The 20,446-nt window shown below is 31.9% G+C and overlaps 1 protein-coding gene across 1 annotated transcript in view; it reads right to left on the minus strand.

Annotated features, from left to right (window-relative positions):
• Positions 1-1,493: 1,493 nt before the first annotated feature.
• LOC128855835 (signal transducer and transcription activator-like) overlaps positions 1,494-20,446 on the minus strand; it is a 67,234-nt gene continuing 48,281 nt past the window's right edge. Inside the window, exons 11-13 of the mRNA XM_054091039.1 lie at positions 17,148-17,299; positions 5,940-6,594; positions 1,494-2,380 (exon numbers count right to left, since the gene is read on the minus strand). Of these exons, the coding sequence (XP_053947014.1) occupies positions 17,251-17,299 (49 nt within the window). The 3' untranslated portion in view covers positions 1,494-2,380; positions 5,940-6,594; positions 17,148-17,250. The remainder of the gene's footprint in view (positions 2,381-5,939; positions 6,595-17,147; positions 17,300-20,446) is intronic.

Below are 20,446 nucleotides of genomic sequence, written 5' to 3' on the forward strand. Positions count from 1 at the left end.
AAATGTTTAAAAATTTAAATAAAAACTTTAAAAGTTATTACGAAAAAATAAAAAAATAAAAAATGTATATAAAAACTTAAAAAAATAAGTCTAAAATAAAAATATTAAAAAAAAATTGTATTAAAAATAAAACAAGAAATTAAATAAAAAATTAAAAAAGAAAATTCATTAAAAATTAAAAACGAAAATTCATTAAAAATTAAAAAAAAAATCATTAAAAATTTAAAAAAAAAATGTAAATAAAGTTTTCTTAAAAATGTAAGCAAAGTTTTTTTGTAATTTAAACAAAATTTAATTTATATAAATTTATATTTTTAAAAAAACTTTTTACTTAAATTAAAAAAAAAAATTATTTACATTTGTTTCTTAATTTTTATTAAACATTTTTTTAATTACTTTTGTTGTTTTTTAGTTGTTTAATAATTTTTTTTTTATTTAAAGAAAAATTAAAAAAAACAAATGTAAATAAGGTTTTCTTAAAAATTTAAGTAAGTTTTTTTTTCTTTAATTTAAACACACGGTTTTGTTTTTTAATTTAAATAATATTTATATTTTTTTAAAAACTTTGGACTTAAATGTCTTAATTTCTTTATTTACGTTTGTTTTTTAACTTTTTATTATTTTGTTCTTTTTTAGTCGTTTATCATTTTTTTTTTAGTTTAAAAAAAAAATTAAAAAACAAATGTAAATAGGTATTTTTAAAACTTTAAGTAAGTTTTTTTTTTTTAATTTAAACACAAAGTTTCGTTTTCTAATTTAAATAATATTTATAATTTTTTAAAAACTGTTGACTTAAATTTCTTAAAAATCTTTATTTACATTTGTTTTTTAACTTTTTATTAAAATTTGTTAAAACTATTTTTAATTTTGAATTTAAATTTTGTTCTTAATTTTTAATTTAAATGTTTAAAAATTTATAATTGATTTTATTTTTAATTTATAATTGAGTTTTTTTTTTAATTTATAACTGAGTTTTTTTTTTAATTTATAATTCAATGTTTTTTTTTAATTGTAATTTAAATTTTTTTAATTCTTTATTTCGTTTTTTTATATTATAATTCACTTTATTTTTTATATAACTTTTTCTTTTTTAATTTTTTAAGTAATTTTAATTTTGTATTTAAATTTATTTTTATTTAAACTAAACCAAAAACTGTTATATAAATAAATTCTTTTATTTTTAATTTCATTTGAATTTTAAAAATTTATATAAAAATTTAAACTTATATAACATTTTTTTTTTAATTTAAACAAAAAAAAATTATAAGAACAAATTTTTAAATAAAGAAATTAAAAAAATAAGATATAAGAATTTAAAGAAAAAAGTAATACAAATTTAGTTGGTTCAAATAAATACTGATACTAAAAAAAATTAGATTTTCATATTATAAAAATGCAATCCTTTAACTTTTCGCAAACGAAGTATAGTAAAGTAAAAGTCTTAAAACAAAAAACACCAAAAGCACAAAAGCACAGTAAACAGATACCTTAAGTTCCTTTCTTAAGCGCGCACTGAATACGCCCATTTTCTACTTTATTAATTAAATTAAATTTTATTAAAATAAAATAAAAAATACTCATCTTCAAGAAGGTGTTGCTCACATTCGTAACTTACTTTCAAAAGAATATGTGTCGTTAGGTTTTCATTGGAGTGAATGAGCTCTTAATGCTACTTAAATTTATTACACACTTAGACTAATTATACACAACTAGAATCGTCAAACATTCAACGCTCAGTGGTTGACTTAAACTCTGTTTGCGATTTTTTCTATCTTCGTCTTCTTCTCATTTTTTGTGTCTCTTTTGTTCTTCTTATTTTTCACCTTTATTCTTCTTATTTTTTCACTTTTATTCTTCTTACATTTTCACTTTTATTTCTTATGCTTCAACGATAAAACTTTTTTCCTCACATTTAACATTTCATTAAAAAGTTCAAAAATTTCGTGGGCACAGCACCACGCGGTATATATTTCAGACATGCAATAAACATTCAAAATCGATTACTTTTGTTTCGTTTTGTTTAACCACAACAGAACAAATATTATTAATAAAATTGTACAATACATCGAATAGTTCATTTTACTATTAAAAATAGTTTAATAAAAATAATAATAATAATAATAATAATAAAAAAAGTTTACTGTAACTATAAGGCAACGACGAGTATAAAAATATTACATTTACGTTTAAACTATGCTTTGTGGTAACATCAACACAAAAGTATTTGAAGGGGTAAGAAGAGTTAAAAAAAAAAACAATACAAATCATGTATTTAACAGATATACATAACTTATTGTAATTTCAAGACGGTACAGCATGCATAACGGTAAACTACAGTTATATGTATTCAGCATCGACTTGTGTGATATGAAAGTAAACGCTGAAAATAGAAATGTATAAGAAATATTAAATAAAAGTTGACGAAAATTCATACAAAATATCAAAATATTCAATTTTACATACACAAAAACACACTAACACATATACATGTGCCAAATCAACATTAATGAAGAAGTAAAAAAAAAAACAAAAAAAAATGAAGGACGTGAAGCTGCACTCTCAGTTCATTCAACGGGTCAATACTATAATTTCACCACACAAAAACTAATTGATTCTGATGGATAGGCAGGCATTTTGTATGGTGAAATTACCCCTTCAAAAAGTTAGATGGCGAGAGAAATCACAGCTCCTTGCCTTTGTAAATTCCCTGATTCAGGTTAATCAGAGTTTGTATAAACATTTGTTTGTAGTCTTTGACATTTTCAATATGTTTTAAACATTTATATAAATAGCTATGATTTTTCATTATTCAACACTTATAAAATTTATTTGAATAACACTAATATTGGCTAGATATATTTCAGTTAGGTAAAAGTACAAGTGTATAATATATGTGTGTATATACTATAGTATAACATCAATTTCAAATTGGCTCAGCTCTTGGCTAAATTCGTATGTGTGTATGTGTAAATTATCCTATTGTAAATTCGTAATTATAATATTATTATTTGTTTTTTAAACAACCGCAACTTGCACGTCAGGTCAACAAATTTCATCAGTTTTCTCTGCAATTCCATTATACATTTTTTTTTTATTATAAATACTCTACATGAAATAGGTCAATGGGACTTTTACAATTCAATAATTCAGATTTTGCAAACGCAAACTAAAGTACCAAAAAAGGCGTAGTGCATATGTACGATTCTAGCACGATTAAAAAAGCATGACATGAGTTTACCACTTAACTGTTTGATTTCATTTAAAAAAATCTCATTTATATTTAAAACTTGTGCTATAAAATTGGACATATTTCTGCCCAGTTCATTTCATTATAAAAATTCCATTCATTTTCAAAATTATACTAAATAAAGTTGGTGTTATAGTCACCGATTTCGATTCACCACTCGCTAGAGTACGCAGCTGCTCACCATGCGAAAAATTTGTACGTGGAAACAACAAATACATATTTTCACCATGGGTGGAGAACGCTTCTCTTTTGACCTACAACGGGATCAAACCACCTTGCATACTTTATATAATCATTTACTGTTTTCTTAGTACAACATTTTGAAATGATCAGCGCAAAAAATTTCAATAATACAAGAAATTAAAAGTAAAAAAAATTTAAAATAAAAAAATTTCAAAAATTGAACACCAAAGTAATTTGTAAAATAAAAAAAATGTTTTATTTTTTAATAAAAACAAAAAATAAATAAGTAAAGAATAAAAAAAAAATTAAGTAAAAAAAAATTAATACATAAAAACAATTGTTAAATAAAAACCAAATGAAAATGAAAAGGTGCCGAAAATAAAAAAGATTTAAAAATTCAAAAATTCAAAAAAAAAAAATATTCAAAAAAAAACTATTCAAATATTCAAAACAACAAAAAAATTCAAAAATTCGACAAAAATATTCAAAAATCCAAAAAAAAAAAAATGTATATATAAAAAAAATTGCTTAAAAAAAATTTAGAATAAAAAATTTCAAAAACAAAAAAAGAATTACAAAATTAAAATAAATTTCAATAACAAAAAAATAATTTCAAAAGAAAAAAAATTAAAAAAAAAAATGCAAAAATTAAAAAAAATGCAAAAATTAAAAAAAATGCCAAAATTAAAAAAAATGCAAAAAATAAAAAAAAAAATGCAAAAATAAAAAAAAATTAGAATAAAAAAAATTTCAAAAATTAAAAAGGTTTAAAATAAAACATAATTTTCAATAAGAAAAAAGAATTTCAAAAGAAAAAAATTAAAAAAAGAAGTTGCAAAATTTTAAAAAAAGTTTAGAATAAAAAAATTTAGAAAATTACGAAAAGTTTAAAATAAAAAACAAATTTCAAAAAAAAAAAAAATACAAAACTAAAATAAATTTCAATAATAAAAAAGAATTTCCAAAGAAAAAAAGTCAACAAAGAAATTGAAAAATTAAAAAAACGTTTAGCATAAAAATTAAAAAAAAAAGTTTAGAATACAAAAATTTCAAAAATTTAAAAAAAGTTTAAAATATTGTAAAAAAAATTTAGAAAATTACAAAAAGTTTAAAATAAAAAACAAATTTCAAAAACAAAAAACAAAGAATTACAAAACTAAAATAAATTTCAATAATAAAAAAGAAATTCAAAAGAAAAAACAATTTAAAAAATTATACGAAATTATTTGTTTCTATTATATTTCCCAACAATGTACATATATTTTTATATATTTCGCATTTTATTTCTTCAAATTTGGCTAATCGACAAGTTATGTAGGTAAACATTCGTTCGCACCTCAAAAGTTATTACTATTCATCGAGGCACAAATTGCAATCAAACCTTTGGTTGGCACAGTAAAATTCCTAAAATTCCAATTTGAATGAGATTAAATTTATCCATCGGCAAACTTCAAATTCTGAACTTCATTTAGCTCAAAATTTGTTTACGCTTTGCTTGTGAACACAGAGGACACAAACTGACTATTCAATTTTTTAAAATATTAACTAATAACAGATCTCTTATATTTTAAGCAGTGCTTTTGCTCCGATGCTTATCTGCTTAACTCTTTTGCATCACGTGACAAAAACCCTCTCGCAGAATAATCCCTAATAAACGTTTTTTTCTTTTTTTTTCGTTAAAGTATGAGAAAAATAATTCTGCAGCGTTCTTTTTATTAGCACAGTAAAAGTAAGTCTTGCCGGCGCAAGGTATTTTGAGTGCATCGCGCATTTCGAGCGGTGATGCAAAAGGGTCAATTAGCTTATCATAGTTTTCAGATTTCACTATTCTAATAACTCGATTAAAGTTTTCTCAAAATGTAATCTAAAAGTTTTCTTATGTAAATATATTTCGCTTTTGCCAAAACGAGTAGTGCAAAAAGCGTAATTTTCATTAATTTCATTTGGCTACTATGTTTCATATGCACTTAATAATTAGACTTATTTAACAAGAATTAATTTATGTTGTGATCACACATTTATTCACATATAAGACTGCAGTAGCTTCGCTTTCCCGCAAAATCTGCAACGCCGAAAACACATTCGTTGTATGTCGAATATTGAAATTTATCGCCATCTTTCGTATATATTTTAGACTGATTTTTCTTTCATTTACTATTCTTGCGTTGGAGATTTGGAAATAGCGAAGTTCTTAAATTTCAGAATTTTTTATATAAATTCGTTTGGCTTTTCAAGCACATATATTCGCTAATCTATGAAAAAAAAAAAAATAATAATTTTGGATGTGGATCAGGTAGCAGATTTAAAAACTGTTCCAATTTTGTGCTGCTCGATAGTCCCTTACAGCTAGAACTTACTAATTTTTGTGTGTAAATTTTTTTATAAAATATCACATCTAAATATGAATAATAATAAAAAAATAATAATTCTCTGTTTAAGGTCATGTATGTATGTATGTATGTGTATGAACATAACTTAATATTGAAACCGACATACTGGATATACATACCATCATAACCTGCAAAATGGCAACTGGACCTCCTCCTCATGTGCACAAGGAGGCATTTCATTCTTCTTTGTGTTTTTTTTTTGTTTTTTGTGTTTTTGTTTTTTTTAGGTAGCTGACTTCTCTAAAATTCTCGCATATACATAAATCATTTTACTTTCGTAAACGTAGTAAAATTAAATCATTGCAAGTTTCCATAACAGCAAAAAATTCAGCAATTTTTGAATATGATCGCCTTCGTCAGTGAATGAAAATTCCCCTCCAACGTAATTGCGGTGGTAGGTGAACATTACCGAAGGAGAGAGAGTTAATGCCCATCTCGCACTCAGTTGATTGTTGTGGGTGGTGGTGGTGTTGGTGAGATGAGCGTGTGCGCGAATTATCGGTAATAGCTATGTTGTTGTTGTTATATTTATTTACTCGCTAAGGATCTCTCGTTCGTTGCTCATATTTAAACAGATGGATGTATATTAAGATGAGGCGCGTGAGCGAGCGCGATTGCGAAATATTTTTTTTTCCAGCCAATTATCATTTTGTATATATTCATATTTTATTTATTATAAATAGTTTTCCATGGTAAAAGTGTATTGCATGTGCGTGTATGTCTATCCACATCCATCAATATAAAATTGAATCGAAATCAGAAATAAAATTGTCACTAAAATTGATGAAAAAAAAGAAAAAACATATAAATATTAAAACGGAACACACAAAATATATGTATATAGAAACACATGTGAGTAGGTAGTTTATGAGGGGAAATTTACTACTAAGTACTACCTACAGCTGCTTACATATTCATAGATATAAGATGATAAATACGAGTATATGCGAAATAAAAGATGATGGCTGGGTTAAATATATATATATATAATATGTAATGAAATGGAAATTCGAAAGCATTCACTTGCAAGCATGCAGTTGAGAACCCAATGTGCGTGAACTATGTAATTAAAATTATAAATTGTTTTTTGAGCGAAAAAAATTTTTTTTATTTTTTTTATATTCTAATTTTCCGCGGATTAGCGAAATCTTATTCTGCACACATACACATTTATATATGTAGTATTTATGTTTAATTTATTTATTTTAGCTATCCCCACGAAGGGTATACATTTATATATAACTTGATAGTCATATTAAATAGCAGACAACAACACCATTAGCATGCAACATTTAAACAGCACAGTGACGAGTCAAAGCACAGGACAATAATATTTCATGTAAATATGCATGCATCTGTTTTTATAACACTGCTGACATCCAACATTTTGACTGTTTTTAGAGACAATTGTTATAATAATTACTAATATTTTAGCTGCTAAAGAGTAGCGGCCTTTTCTCACATGTGCGCATACACAGAAATGTATATGTATGCAATTGTACTTATGTCAACATTTTTTGCAACACAAATGCAAGCATTACAGGTAATAAGACTGTTAAACGTGTTTCAATCCAAAAAAAAAAAAAAAACTTTTTTTTGTTTTCAATTACAAATTTTCTTTTCAAATTTCAATTTTTTTTTTAACTCGAACATTTTTTCATCCAAACAAAATTTTTTTTTAATTTTTTTTAAATCTCTTGCTTATTTTTTAACCAAAAAAGTATGTAAGACCGTTAAACGTGTTTCAATCAAAAAAAAATTTTTTTTTTGTTTTCAATTTAAATTTTTTTTTTTTTCAAATTTAAATTTTTTCTTAACTCGAAAACTTTTTTCAATCCAAACAAAATTTTTTTTTAATCTTTTGCTTTTTTTTTTAACTAAAAAAGTATGTAAGACCGTTAAACGTGTTTCAATCCAAAAAAAAATCTTTTTTTTTTGTTTTCAATCCAAAATTTAAAATTTTTTTTAACTCAAAAAAAATTTTTTTAGTAAAACAACCCCAAAATTTGTTTTTTTTTACATTTTTTTTTTTCTCTTTCTCTTGCTTATGTTTTGAACCAAAAATGTATGTGATTTATTCAGGTTTGTTTTTTTCGCTTCACAATTAATTGTAATGGACTATGAATAAGTTCGTGCGGTTTTTTTTCGAAATTTGAAACTTTATTGACGTAAAATGGTTACAAATTTAATATTCAAAATATTGTCCATCGCTTACTACTACTTTTTCCCATCTTTCTGGCAATTCACGGATTCCCTTTGTGAAAAATTCGGTCGGTTTTGCCGCAATCCACGAATCGATCCATTTTTTGACTTCATCGTAATTACGGAAGTGCTGGTCAGCCAGGCCATGTTGCATCGATCGGAAGAGATAGTAATCGGATGGCGCAAGGTCTGGACTATACAGCGGGTGGGGTAGGACATCCCATTTGAGCGTTTCTAAGTATGTTTTGACCACTTGTGCAACATGTGGCCGAGCATTGTCATGTTGCAAAATAACTTTGTCGTGTCTATCGGCGTATTGCGGCCGTTTTTCTCGCAGTGCTCGGCTCAAACGCATCAATTGTCGTCGGTAGACATCCCCCGTAATCGTTTCATTCGGTTTCAGTAGCTCATAATACACAACACCCAGCTGGTCCCACCAGATACACAGCATAACCTTCAGGCCATGAATATTCTGCGCCGACGTCGATGTTGAAGCATGGCCAGGGTATCCATACGTTGCCCGACGTTTTGGATTGTCGTAATGGACCCACTTTTCATCGCCAGTCACAATTCGATGCAAAAAACCCTTTCTTTTGTGCCGTTGAAGCAGTTGTTCGCATGCCATAAAACGGCGTTCAACGTCTCTTGGCTTCAATTCATACGGCACCCAATGGCCTACCTTTCGGATCATTCCCATGGCTTTTAAACGTTTGGAAATGGTTGATTGATCAACTCCCAAAGTTTTTGCAACCTCTTCTTGCGTTTGAGCCGGATCTTGATCGAGCAATTCCTCCAATTCGGTATCCGTGAACTTTGGCGGCGCACCCTCGCGTTCTTCGTCTTCCAAGCCAAAATCACCACTTTTAAAGCGTGCAAACCACTTCTGGCACGTTCGCTCAGATAGAGCATGCTCACCATAAACTTCCACCAAGATACGATGACTTTCGGCTGCTTTTTTCTTCATATTAAAATAATGAAGAAGAATTCCCCGCAAAAACACATTATTTGGCACGAAATTCGACATTTTCAAGTGTGGTAAAAATATTGTTGTTTACGCTTCAAATAAAAAACTTATACTGACGTTTGTGCCTTACGACAGTAGCTCTCCAATGAATGTTTGGAAATGTGGATCGATGGAATAATAATCAAGTTACGCCATCTGTTGTAAAACCGCACGAACTTATTCATAGTCCTATTAGTAAAAACAAATGAAGCAGACTCGCACACGTGTTCGTCTCTCGCAATTAAACAATTTTTTTTATTTTTAATGCAATTTTCTTCACCCTTGCTTTTATACGCTAATTACTTGTCGCGTACATAAATTTCCATTTAATACTGATATTTGTTGGTAAATAGTGGTAAATATGTAAGCTAAATAAGCCAAATTATGTGTTTGAATCGAGTTTGTTCGTTTTTCATTCAATTCTTTTCGATTTGACAAGTTGGTAGTATGAATGTGTGTGCGTACTCAAAGATGCATTAAGGTGCTGCTCTCCGATCTAGATAAATGCAAGCAAAAGTGTATAATCAATTATTTATTATTCTTAATATTAATTTTGTAGGTAAATTAGCACTAGGCAAAAATTGTTATACTCGCATACAGTAGCGGGCACTCAAATACGCACACATCCAGAAAATTTCCCCACCCCCTTAGTTCAAATACCTCTTATTCTCTCATTATTTGATTGGTAAGTCGTGAAAAAGGTAGGGGAAATGCCGAACCACAAAACATTAACGAATTTGAATCACACTAAAATTTTAACTTTACGTCACAATAACAACACCCTACGCGAAATTAGTGCTATGATTAGATTTAGTAAGGTTATAATTTTCCTGATACTAATTTCAACTTCCAGAAAGCAAAAATACTACCTTAAAAATACCCTAACTAAAAGCTATTGATAATTTTGAAAATTTGTTTAATAAATTAAAATTTCCTCTACACAGTCCTTATTTTTTTAGACTTTCATATTAAAACAGCTAATATGTATATAAAAATGTGAGCTAGAAGATAGCTGTAACCTTAAAATATTATTCTGAAGTCATTTATTTATTTCCTATAAATCAAACAACAGAAAATTTCAAACCTAAATACCTACAAGGGGTTAAGGGATTTCAGTTTAGAACAACATTGAAATAGCTATGCCTTCAGTTTTTTAAGGTTATACAAAGAATTTTAATAAAATTGTCCCCAGATGTAGACGAGAATATATTTTTCATTATTTATTTATGGATTTCTTTTTCACCAAACTAATATTTCTTAAGTTTTGACTACAGTAGGACGAGCGAAACACTACTGCACCACAGTACAACGAAACTAGAAACTCAAATTGAGATCAGATGAAAGATCTTACACAGAAATACAAAATTTTATTTCGTGTTTAACAAAAATGAGGGAAAAGCGGGTAGGAAAACGAAAAACTTCCCTACAAGACCATTGTACCATTGCAGAATTGAAAGGTGCTCGAAAGAGAATCACATGAAGTCAGCCACATAAAGTAAAAAAGAGGTGAACGCCAAAAAAAAATGTTTATTTTTTTAAATATAAAAAATAAATTTTTTTAATTTTTTTTAACTTAAAAAAAATTTAATAAAAAAAATTATTTTTTTTATAAAATGAGTCAAAATGCGTTACTATTTTATTGTAAGCCCCGAATTTCTATTTTTTGTTATACAAAATTTGGTTTTTCGTTACGGAATTGATTCAATCAGTTAAAGAATAAAATATTTCAAAATAATAATACAAATTTTCTAATCACATCAGATATTATATTAAAAAAAAAATTTCAAAAAAAGGTGAAAAAATCCAAAAAAATTTTTTTTTTTAATCCAAATAAAATTGAAAAAAATATAAATAAAAAATGTTATTTAAAATTTTTTGAAAAAATCCAATTTTTTTTTAAATCTAAATTTTTTTTTAAATATCTAGTATTTTTTTCGTATTCCTATTTTCATGTTCGCAACTGTATTATCCATTCTTAAAATTAATTTCGATGCGCAAAAATACAAATTGTGTGAATTTTTGAGTGTCCCAATTTCAGTGTCCGCTACTGTATATTAGATTTCTCTGCATATATAAGTATGGTATTTATATCACTAAGTTTTTACTCCCATAGCTAAACAGCTAGGCAGCTTTCATAAATAAATATATGTCTATATATATTAAGATGGTTAGTTAAATTGATATAGATGGCAATACTTTTTTTAATTTACTTATTTCCCCTCCATCATTGTACACAACAATAACGGAATTCGGCACAGAAACAAAATATTTGTATGAGAATGAGTGAAAATTTGGGAGCGACGACGGCGAGGTTGTACCAAATATTTTTCATATTAATAAAACAGGTGAATGAGGCATGAAATGATTATTTGCAAGTACCAATGCTCGCGTTTTATCTACGTTTATCATTAACCATATATAGACAGACAGTAGATGTGTATGTATGTACGTACGAAAGTCACATATCCATATTTTAGTGATTTTCAAAGTATTTTGTTTTTTCTAAGAGTTAAGACATCACAATTGCATAAAGTTCCTAGAAGAAGTGAAAGAATAGGACTTATTGTTTTTTTCTTTTTTTTTTTTGTTAGCCTGTACTATTCCAAATACTATGTATTAGAATGTACGGATTCTAACTCCGAACAATGAAAAAATTTTTAAATTCTATGGCACTTTTCAAGTTAGCCTGAATAAAAGAAATCGTGATTTAGTGTTTGCACAAGCGATATGCCATAACGGTATATAATTCCACGTGTTGCCTTCTACTTTATATTCACTCCTATGCTAGAATCCGAATTTTCGTAGTTAAGAATTTGTGGATCCACCCCGCAAAATTTAAAACTTTTCACAGAATCGGCAAGCGAAAAGGGGTAATTCGAAGTACTTAATCAGCTGCTTTAACAGGAATATGATTGCAAGTGAAAGTTCCCGGAACAACCAAAGGATGGCGCTATAGGTCAATTGATTTTTTTTTTTTTTTTGGTGTTTTGTGTAGTTCCATTTCTGTGATTAATATTCCTACCAACGAAATTGCTTAACATTTGTAAAAGTTACGCCGTCTTGAGTAAATCAACCTCTGCATTTAAAAAAAAAAAATTTAATTTGTAGCAAGATTTGTATTAAACTCTGCGTAAAAAATTGATTGAATGGTGCGAAAGCCTTAGAAAGGTTAGGAAACTGTTTACGTGTTTCGGTAATGATACTCTAAAGAAAACAGCCGTTTACGACTGGAAGAAAGCGTGAGTCCAATGAGAATGACGAACAAAGTGGTACGCCGACATCCACAACGAAAACTTATGAAAACACCAATAAAGCGAAAAAAAGTTGATCCTTTCCTAAAAATTAACCATCAAAGAATTAGCAGAGGGCTTGAACATTGCTTATGGACCGGTCAGGGCATTTTAGTTAATGATTTGTGTTTGCGAAGTGCTGCTGCAAAGTTGGTCCCAAAGAACCTGAATTTTATGCAGAAAAGAGACCACGTTGATATCATCAAAGACGTGATTTCCAAAGCAGAATCCGACCCAACATTCATCAAACGCATCATTGCTGGTAAAGAGATGTGGTTTTATGAGTACGATAGCGTGTGGACATCAGGCGAGTGAGTGGGAAGCTTTGAATGAACCAAGACCCAAAAAACCACGTCATTTTCCGTCAAAAAAGAAAGCTTTGCTCACCGTTTTTATAGATGATGCTTTCCATTTCAATTCAACCGGGCTATTCGGGACATGTTCTTCGATTTCGATATAACTCAAATATGTTGCTCTCTGGTCAAAATAATGAGAGACGTATTTTTTTGTTCGCCCGAAATATTTTTTTTATCGACAATTTTGTTTTTCGGCTCAAAATCGAATTGAAATGGAAAGCATCAGATAACAATGGGATTGTACACTACGAATTTTTGCCAGAAGGTCGGACAATTAACCTGTTAACCGGGGAATTAGCTATTGCTCAACTCGTTTCAGAATGGGGACTTGTTCTTCGCAGCGATAAGTAATATCACACCTCAAATAATAAAGGAATATCGTTTTTAACTTATGGTTTTTATTTATTTTAATAAAATATTTTATAATTCAAATGTATTCAATATACAATATGTAACCATTTTAAGATTTAATAGATAAGAACAACGTAGAACGTATTACTATTAATTTCCATGACGAAACATTTCGTCGTGCCCATTGCAGAAGGCTTTTATGTATGTCGAAATATTTCGTCATACCTAGTTAACAGGTTAATAAGGACCATTTAGGCGTATGAGACGCTTACGTGAAGTAACTCGCATTTCGCGAAAAAAGAAAGGATTTGTGGGAAAACAACTCGTGCATTTTGCACCATGTCCAATTTTTGACCAAGAAACGAAACGAAACGAATAAATCCAACAGGCATCGAATTTACCCCATTTACCTGATATGGCTCTCTGGGATTTTGATCGAGTCAAAAAACCACTACGAAACTAGTTTTAACAGCCGAAAGGAAATAATAGAAAACTCGAAAACGGCTCTGATGACTGTACCGAAAATAAAGTTCCAGAAAAGTTTCGAGAGCAGGATCAAATGCTGGCGTAAGTGCGTGGCAGTTGATGGAGAGCAATTTGAAGGCGATAATATCATTCTAGAGAAATAAAATTGTATTTTGAATTTTCTGAATATATTCCGGGAACTTTTCGGTCAAGATGATATGAGGAACTTTTTTAATTAACTAATAAAATATAATGAATTTTGTAGCCGCTGCACTTTTTCACTTTTTCCCCAGGAGAAAGGACATGCTGCAGTCAAAAATTGCATTAATATGCCGAGGAAATGGTTACGAGGTGTCTCCAATTCATTTTACTTCAATGATAAAATGAGAGTGTCTAATTAATTTCACTGATATTCAACAGTTTCACCCCTTGCCAAGCTTTAACGAGTCTGACTCGTGATGAACATTTTGGCTCAAACATGAATATGACGAGCCAGGCTAGTGAATAAATTGCCAGGCCAAACGTAAATATCACGAGCCGAGGTCGTGTACAGATAGTCGGATCAAACGTAAACCTTACGAGCCCGGGTCGTGATTGAATGTTAGTTTCTATCTGCACGCCACCAGAGTTAGTCAGGAGTCTCATAATTGTTGTTACATCATCTCGCATATCAGTCTGATCTGCTTACCACGCGTTGACGCGTAACACTTGGGTCCGAGTTTCGTCGAGCTAAATGGCACGGCAAGGGGTTAAATGTATAAAGATTTGTGAAAATGTTTCGCCTCAACAAAATCACATTCAAAAGCCTATGAAGTGTTATGGAAAAAAGATTGGACCAAGTGGAAAATATTCGTCAGCGACTCCTCGCGGTCGATTACTGACAGTGTTGCGGTCCCCGTCGCTGATGGAAGTGTTTTAAAAGACCATAATATGGACTCACTCGCTGTCCACGTACTCTAAGACGCTCAAAGAAGACGTTAAGTATTTTGGAACGCTGATTATGAACAGTCTGGATAAAGTTTTCTACGACAAAGGACGCTGGGAAAACAACTGCCAAAATGTATTTTACTAGAAAAATACAAATCCCTGGCCTTATAATGTGGACTTTTATATTATAACTGAGCGAGCTATTACAGCTTAAATGCATTGGTGGCAGCAAAACAAAAGCCAGCACATTCTTTTTAGCATATTTTGTTCGAGGATTAACAATGTCGGGCCTCACGCTTATACAGTAGTCCTCTATTATCTTGTACTGCGAGCGACTTCTTCTGGTCTTCGAAAATAGTCTACGTATTTCGAAATTACGTTACGCCACCGCGGATTTGAGCATACCGATTCTATGATTCATAGAAAAATCGCACCTACGACGGATTTCAGCATAGGGGTGATGGTGATTATGTTCACATTGCACCATAAATTCGAGTTTCAGGTTTTTTCCCATAAACAACTGTCAAGTGCTGTCAATGGAGTTTGATACGACATTACTTTTTTTACTTTTTCTTATACACATTCCTCATATTATTTACCAAAACGCTTCCCATAACAAATATTGTTTTGTTAATTCAGAAAAGTGGCGCTGGCTTAGAGCACCATCAGTTATAGCATCACGAGTACGCCACTAAACTGGAAGCCGCAAGGGAGCAGAGGTCGCGGTTGGCCAAATAATACTTGGAAAAGATCGATGTTTCCCGAGCTAGCAAATGCCGACAACGCATGGGGCGGCGCAAAAATAACATCCCAGAGCCTTGTACGATGGTAGAGTCTTGTCGAGGCTCGCTGCTCCCGAGCGGTGTGAAGAATGAAAAAAAAAAAAAATAGAGAAAATATAGGCAGATATTTTATGATACTTCAGAAATATGTAAAATTGGGCAAGGCTTTCACAAAAAGTATTTTAGTTTACTGTGCAAGGAGTTGGGCTCACAACATACAAAAATGCATGGGAAATTGGAAAGCCTGAACAAACTTTGTCTGTTTCTTGTTAATCGAGTGCTCATTTGACTTTAAGCCAATTCACACGATGATTTTTCACTCTGGGTAGGTATAAAGTGCAGAGAAGTCAAACTACCCAAACCTACCTCGCACGACGGTCCGCGAAATCGAGGGTTTTTTTTGACATTTCGCTTTCACCGTTCATCACATTTTCGTATTTTTATTGAAGTGAAAGACCAAAGAAAATTGTCCGCTTACACGTCAAAAACACGCAAGGAAAGCCGCAGAGAAAAAAGTTGCCGTACGAAGATTTTCGAAGGGGTGAAAAGTCATGGTGTAAATTGACTCTTTGAGTGTACGAATGGTTCAGTTCTGAAAGTATGCGAAGCGGTACCAGCTGGTGGTAGTAGAGGAAGAGGAAGGTCAAATGGAGAAGGACTTGGCTTCACTTGGTGTGTCCAACTGGTGCTGATTAGCACGAGAAAGAAACGACTAGCGCGCTTTGTTAAACTCGATCAAAATTGCGTAAGCGGTCAATCAAGAAGAAGAGGGTACATTTTTGATATTTTTGATATTTTGGATATGGATTAAAATAATGAAAAGGACTTCTTCAAAAGCTCCGGATGAAGCGTAGCTTGGTGGATTTCAATAAAATGTATACTGTTTTTGAAAAACATAAAAAACTCGTGCCAGATCGAACGATTTATTTTGAATTTTTAATTGATTTTTTTAATTTTTAGTATTTTTACGCACAAGCACTAGCCAAAAAAATTGGGGCCAAAAACGCCCCAAACAATAGTCACCAAGGAAATATAACGCCAAAAAGTAGGCACCAAATATATATTTCCTACAAGTTTGCACCAACAAACAAGCGCCAAAAGTAGGCAGTGTTATTTCTCGGTAAAAATTAGTAACTCCAAGGAAAAACTCAGAAAAATAGCCTAAAGTGTATCTAAGATATATATATATATATATTCGTTACATCTTTTTTCTCTCTCGCGGAACGAAAATGCCCAAAACGTTGCATGACCTTGAAATTTTACTCTCTATGCTCGCTCGTCCATCGACGCCTAAGAAGATTCACTCCAAAAAAAAAAAACAGGGTTGCATGTACATAAATACCGCATGAAAGTGCTGTTATTTGGGGCGTGCTTCAAGAAAAGTATTTTCAGGCTAAACTACACAGAGTTTATGAGTAGTTTTTAACGCTAAACTCATTTCACTCAGAGTTTATGAGTAATTCTTAACGCTAAACTCATGTCACTCAGAGTTTATGAGTAGTTCTTAACACTAAACTCTAAAATTTCACCGAATTTATGGTGCATTGTGAACATAATAACATAACTGTATAAAGTAGAGTTGCCTAATTCTACTTAGTGTGACTTGCCGCAACTCTATCTAAGTAATCAAACAAATGCGAAAATTGTGTAATTAAATCAAAAAAGTTAGTTAGTAGATAATAAATGCAACGATGAATGGTTGAGTTTGAGTGGTGGGTGATTTGCATTGATTTGGGTAAAATGGCTGAATGGCTGTGATTTCGAACGACGCCACAATTTGCTTTGATTAAAATGGAAAATTATTAATAAACAAAATAGAATAACAGCTCCATACATCACATTTGAAAACAGTAGTGCAACAACATTTCAAATTGATGAACCAACAAAAACGAAACGCAAAAACCAAAAATGATATGAAATCAATTAAAACGAAATGTTAAGGAAAAAATACCTGCTTAAACAGTCTTGAGCACATGAGTTATTGCACTCCACTAAGCAATTGACCATTTCTATACCAATTCGTTTTTTCTTTGTCTTCATACAGCCCACCCAATTCAGACCATTACGTTATTCCAATCGATGTCGTCAAGACCATCGATATAACTATCGAATAGAGGATAGTTGTTTATCATTTATCGTTTATCGTATAGGGGATGTGAGGGTAGTCGAATGTAGTGGTTGATTTGAATTGCAGTCGAAAGTATAGTTGTCAGATAGCCAGAAGAACCGGAAGAAAAATAAAAGACAAAATTGTTTTCTATTATATTGAAATTAATCATATATATAGGCACTTAAACACAAATAAACAATTTGGTTATTTCTGTTAAACATATCAACAATTTCCAAATCGGCACAGTCGAAAACTGCGCTGACTGACCTCATTTAGCTTTGATTAAGAGAAGCAACCCAATGCAAACGCACCATTAGTGATTTATGCTAAATACTTGATTTCCATCATCATTACAAAAAAAGTAAATAAAATGCAACAGGTAATAGTTCATTTTCAAAGTATTGCGATCTAGTTCTCAAATAGAGCATAAGCAAGGTTCATTTATAGAGATAGTGTTCAAAGGTTTAAGCAAGATACGAATGCTAGAAATAAAGCGCTGCTGCGAAAAGGAAACAAAAACAAAACGACAATAAAATAGTAAAATATTTTTCTAACTGAAATTGTCGTACAAAGTGGCAACGCTTTTTGTCGAAATCATATGTTCTCAGAAAGTATTCGGTCAGCAGTTAATTGTAAAGCCGATGAGCGAGCCAGGAAAAATATTTTTTTTATTGGGAAGGGGAGGATATACATTGCAGAAACATGCGAAGCTACTACTCTTCAACTGCTCAGCGATAGAAGCACCACATTGGGATGCCAGCAAATTAAAAATTCAGAATAACATTAACCAAGAAGCCAATAGAACACGGAGAGATGAAGACACATGCATAACAGCTGCGTTACTATGGCCACAAATAAACAAGCAAAAGACACAGGAACTGCTTAGCCTTTCAAGAGAGGATATCTCAAAGATGGTGGCTTGTATAAGCGGTCCTTGGCTATTTGGCAGGCCTCAAGGAATGGAGATTTCTCCCATGAATATTGTAGAAGTTGTAGGGATGAGGACGGGACGCCTGGAGACTAACGGCAGTCATAACTGGCTTTTGGTCTATCGGAGAACAAGCAGCCAAAATGGGTATCCCTCACAACACATACTGTCACAGTTGTAAACAACCGGAGAAAAAGGAGACAATCTTCCATTTCCTCTGTGAATGCCCTGCCCTATGTAAGGACAAAATGTTAAGCCTCGGCTAACCGCTGTTCGAGAATCTCGAACAACTGTCTGACTTAGACGTCAACAACGTAATAAGGTTCTTAAACCGCACAGACTGGATATAGACATGCTGCAAATAACCGTTAAACAAGTTGGTAACGAGAATGTGCTGTCAATAAAATAGTGCGGAAGCGCTAGTTGGATTCTGGAAGAATCACCACTTTAACCAACCAGAAATGAGGAAGAGAAAGAAACAGTTGGGCACTTCTTTTATAATTGTCCAGCCTTAGGTGAAATCAGAGCCAGTTGTCTCGGTAAATACTTTTTCATTTCTCTTTCGGAACTGTCTGGCGTGAGGATGGGACACATTATGCGCTTCATAAGAGCCACAAAATGGTTCCACGAAGGAAAATAAATGAGGTCCCCGTGTCGCACAGTGGTATCACAACGGACCTGTAAGGTCAAAGTGAGTTGGTAGTACAGCCCAACTACCACCATAACCTAACCTAACCTACAAAAGTCAGCATATGAAAAGTGGTGATCTTCGCAGTTATATGGTAGTCAAAGGTTGAATTGGACAGGCTAACTCAAAACACATTCAGTTAAGGCAGTGTTGAGTTTCTCAACAGCCGCCTCAAAGCCCTGTTCTTTTCGAAGTCTTAGTGGCGTCACGTCAAGGTCGCGCAACGACCCCCTAAACTACTGCCAGTCTGTTTTTCTGAGGTTTCTAAAGGGCATTAGACTTCCTCGCCACACTGAAACTCAATTTACTTGTGTTCTGAGCACGAATCTTCGGCAAGGATTCTCCAGTTCTTGACTGACCACCCAAGTTTTTTGAGTTGGATAAGGTGTGATCAATCACCGCCTGCCTTTTAGCAGTTACAAACGTAGGCTGTGTGTCCTTGTTGTGTATGTTTAGGCAAGAGGAAGCGATAAACTCGAATAGCCAAGAACCCCGCTAATTGCATTTGTTGCTGCCCCAGTTTGGGCATTAGCATCGCAACAGAAAACAAGGCTCAGATTGCGTCGCTTGCAGAACCTCCCGAGACTGGTGGCGTTCCCAGGTGGTGGCCCTTCCAAAGCATCGTAAGGACAATAAGCAGATGCAATCACAATCCTCAACCATCGGTGTCTACCCCTATAACACACCTCAGCCGCTACCCAGTCTTGGCAAGACGCGCCACAGTGAGATGGGATGATATTATAAGACCAGTGCTAGGTCTACTCGAATTCCTTTCGTATAATAACGTGGCCCCTTTCAACGCGCCAAAGCCAAAGCGGCGGCACCTAAAAGACCCAGGGCTCTCGCATTGTTGTTATGTTATACGGTAGTGCTATTATACACATAATTAAATACAATATATTTGAGTATTTGACAGGGATGATAGATTACCGAGTTTGGTCAATCTCGGTTACTCATTCCACACGAAGGATGATATATGCACCAGGTTTGGCCATTAGCTATGGTGAAAATCAAACTTGTGCGAGCAACTTCGGCTGCTACGTCACTCGGGTACTCAGCAGCCAAATTCGCCCAGTCATTTCACACACTCGTCCAATCATCAGTCGTTGTTCAGACGGAGGTTGTGTTGATTTTTTTCGTATATCACCAACACAATCTCAGTGTTTTTCAACAACAAACCGCTGTTATGGCCCCAGTGACGTCAGCCAATCAGCTGATTATTTCAAATTCGCTGAGAGCCGATAAACGGTCCTATGTTGGTCACACTTCCCGAATTCTTTTCGCCATTAGTACTTGGCGCATGGCGGAATTTCGTGTTGGACATTTGGCCGAGCTTCTCCTCCAACTCGAGGTGTATGTCTAGATTTTGTTCAACAAATCGAAGGCCATTTTCTAACGACTGACGGTTTTTTACGAGATTTTCATCGCATAAATACACTGGCAAATGTCTGTTGTAAGGCTATTAGATTTCAGATTTAGATTTATTGAAAGTGTGCACCTCAACCTCATGGCCTCTGGAGCCCT

This window comes from Anastrepha ludens, chromosome 2 (genome assembly GCF_028408465.1).
Source record: "Anastrepha ludens isolate Willacy chromosome 2, idAnaLude1.1, whole genome shotgun sequence".
Classification (NCBI taxonomy): Eukaryota; Metazoa; Arthropoda; class Insecta; order Diptera; family Tephritidae; genus Anastrepha; species Anastrepha ludens.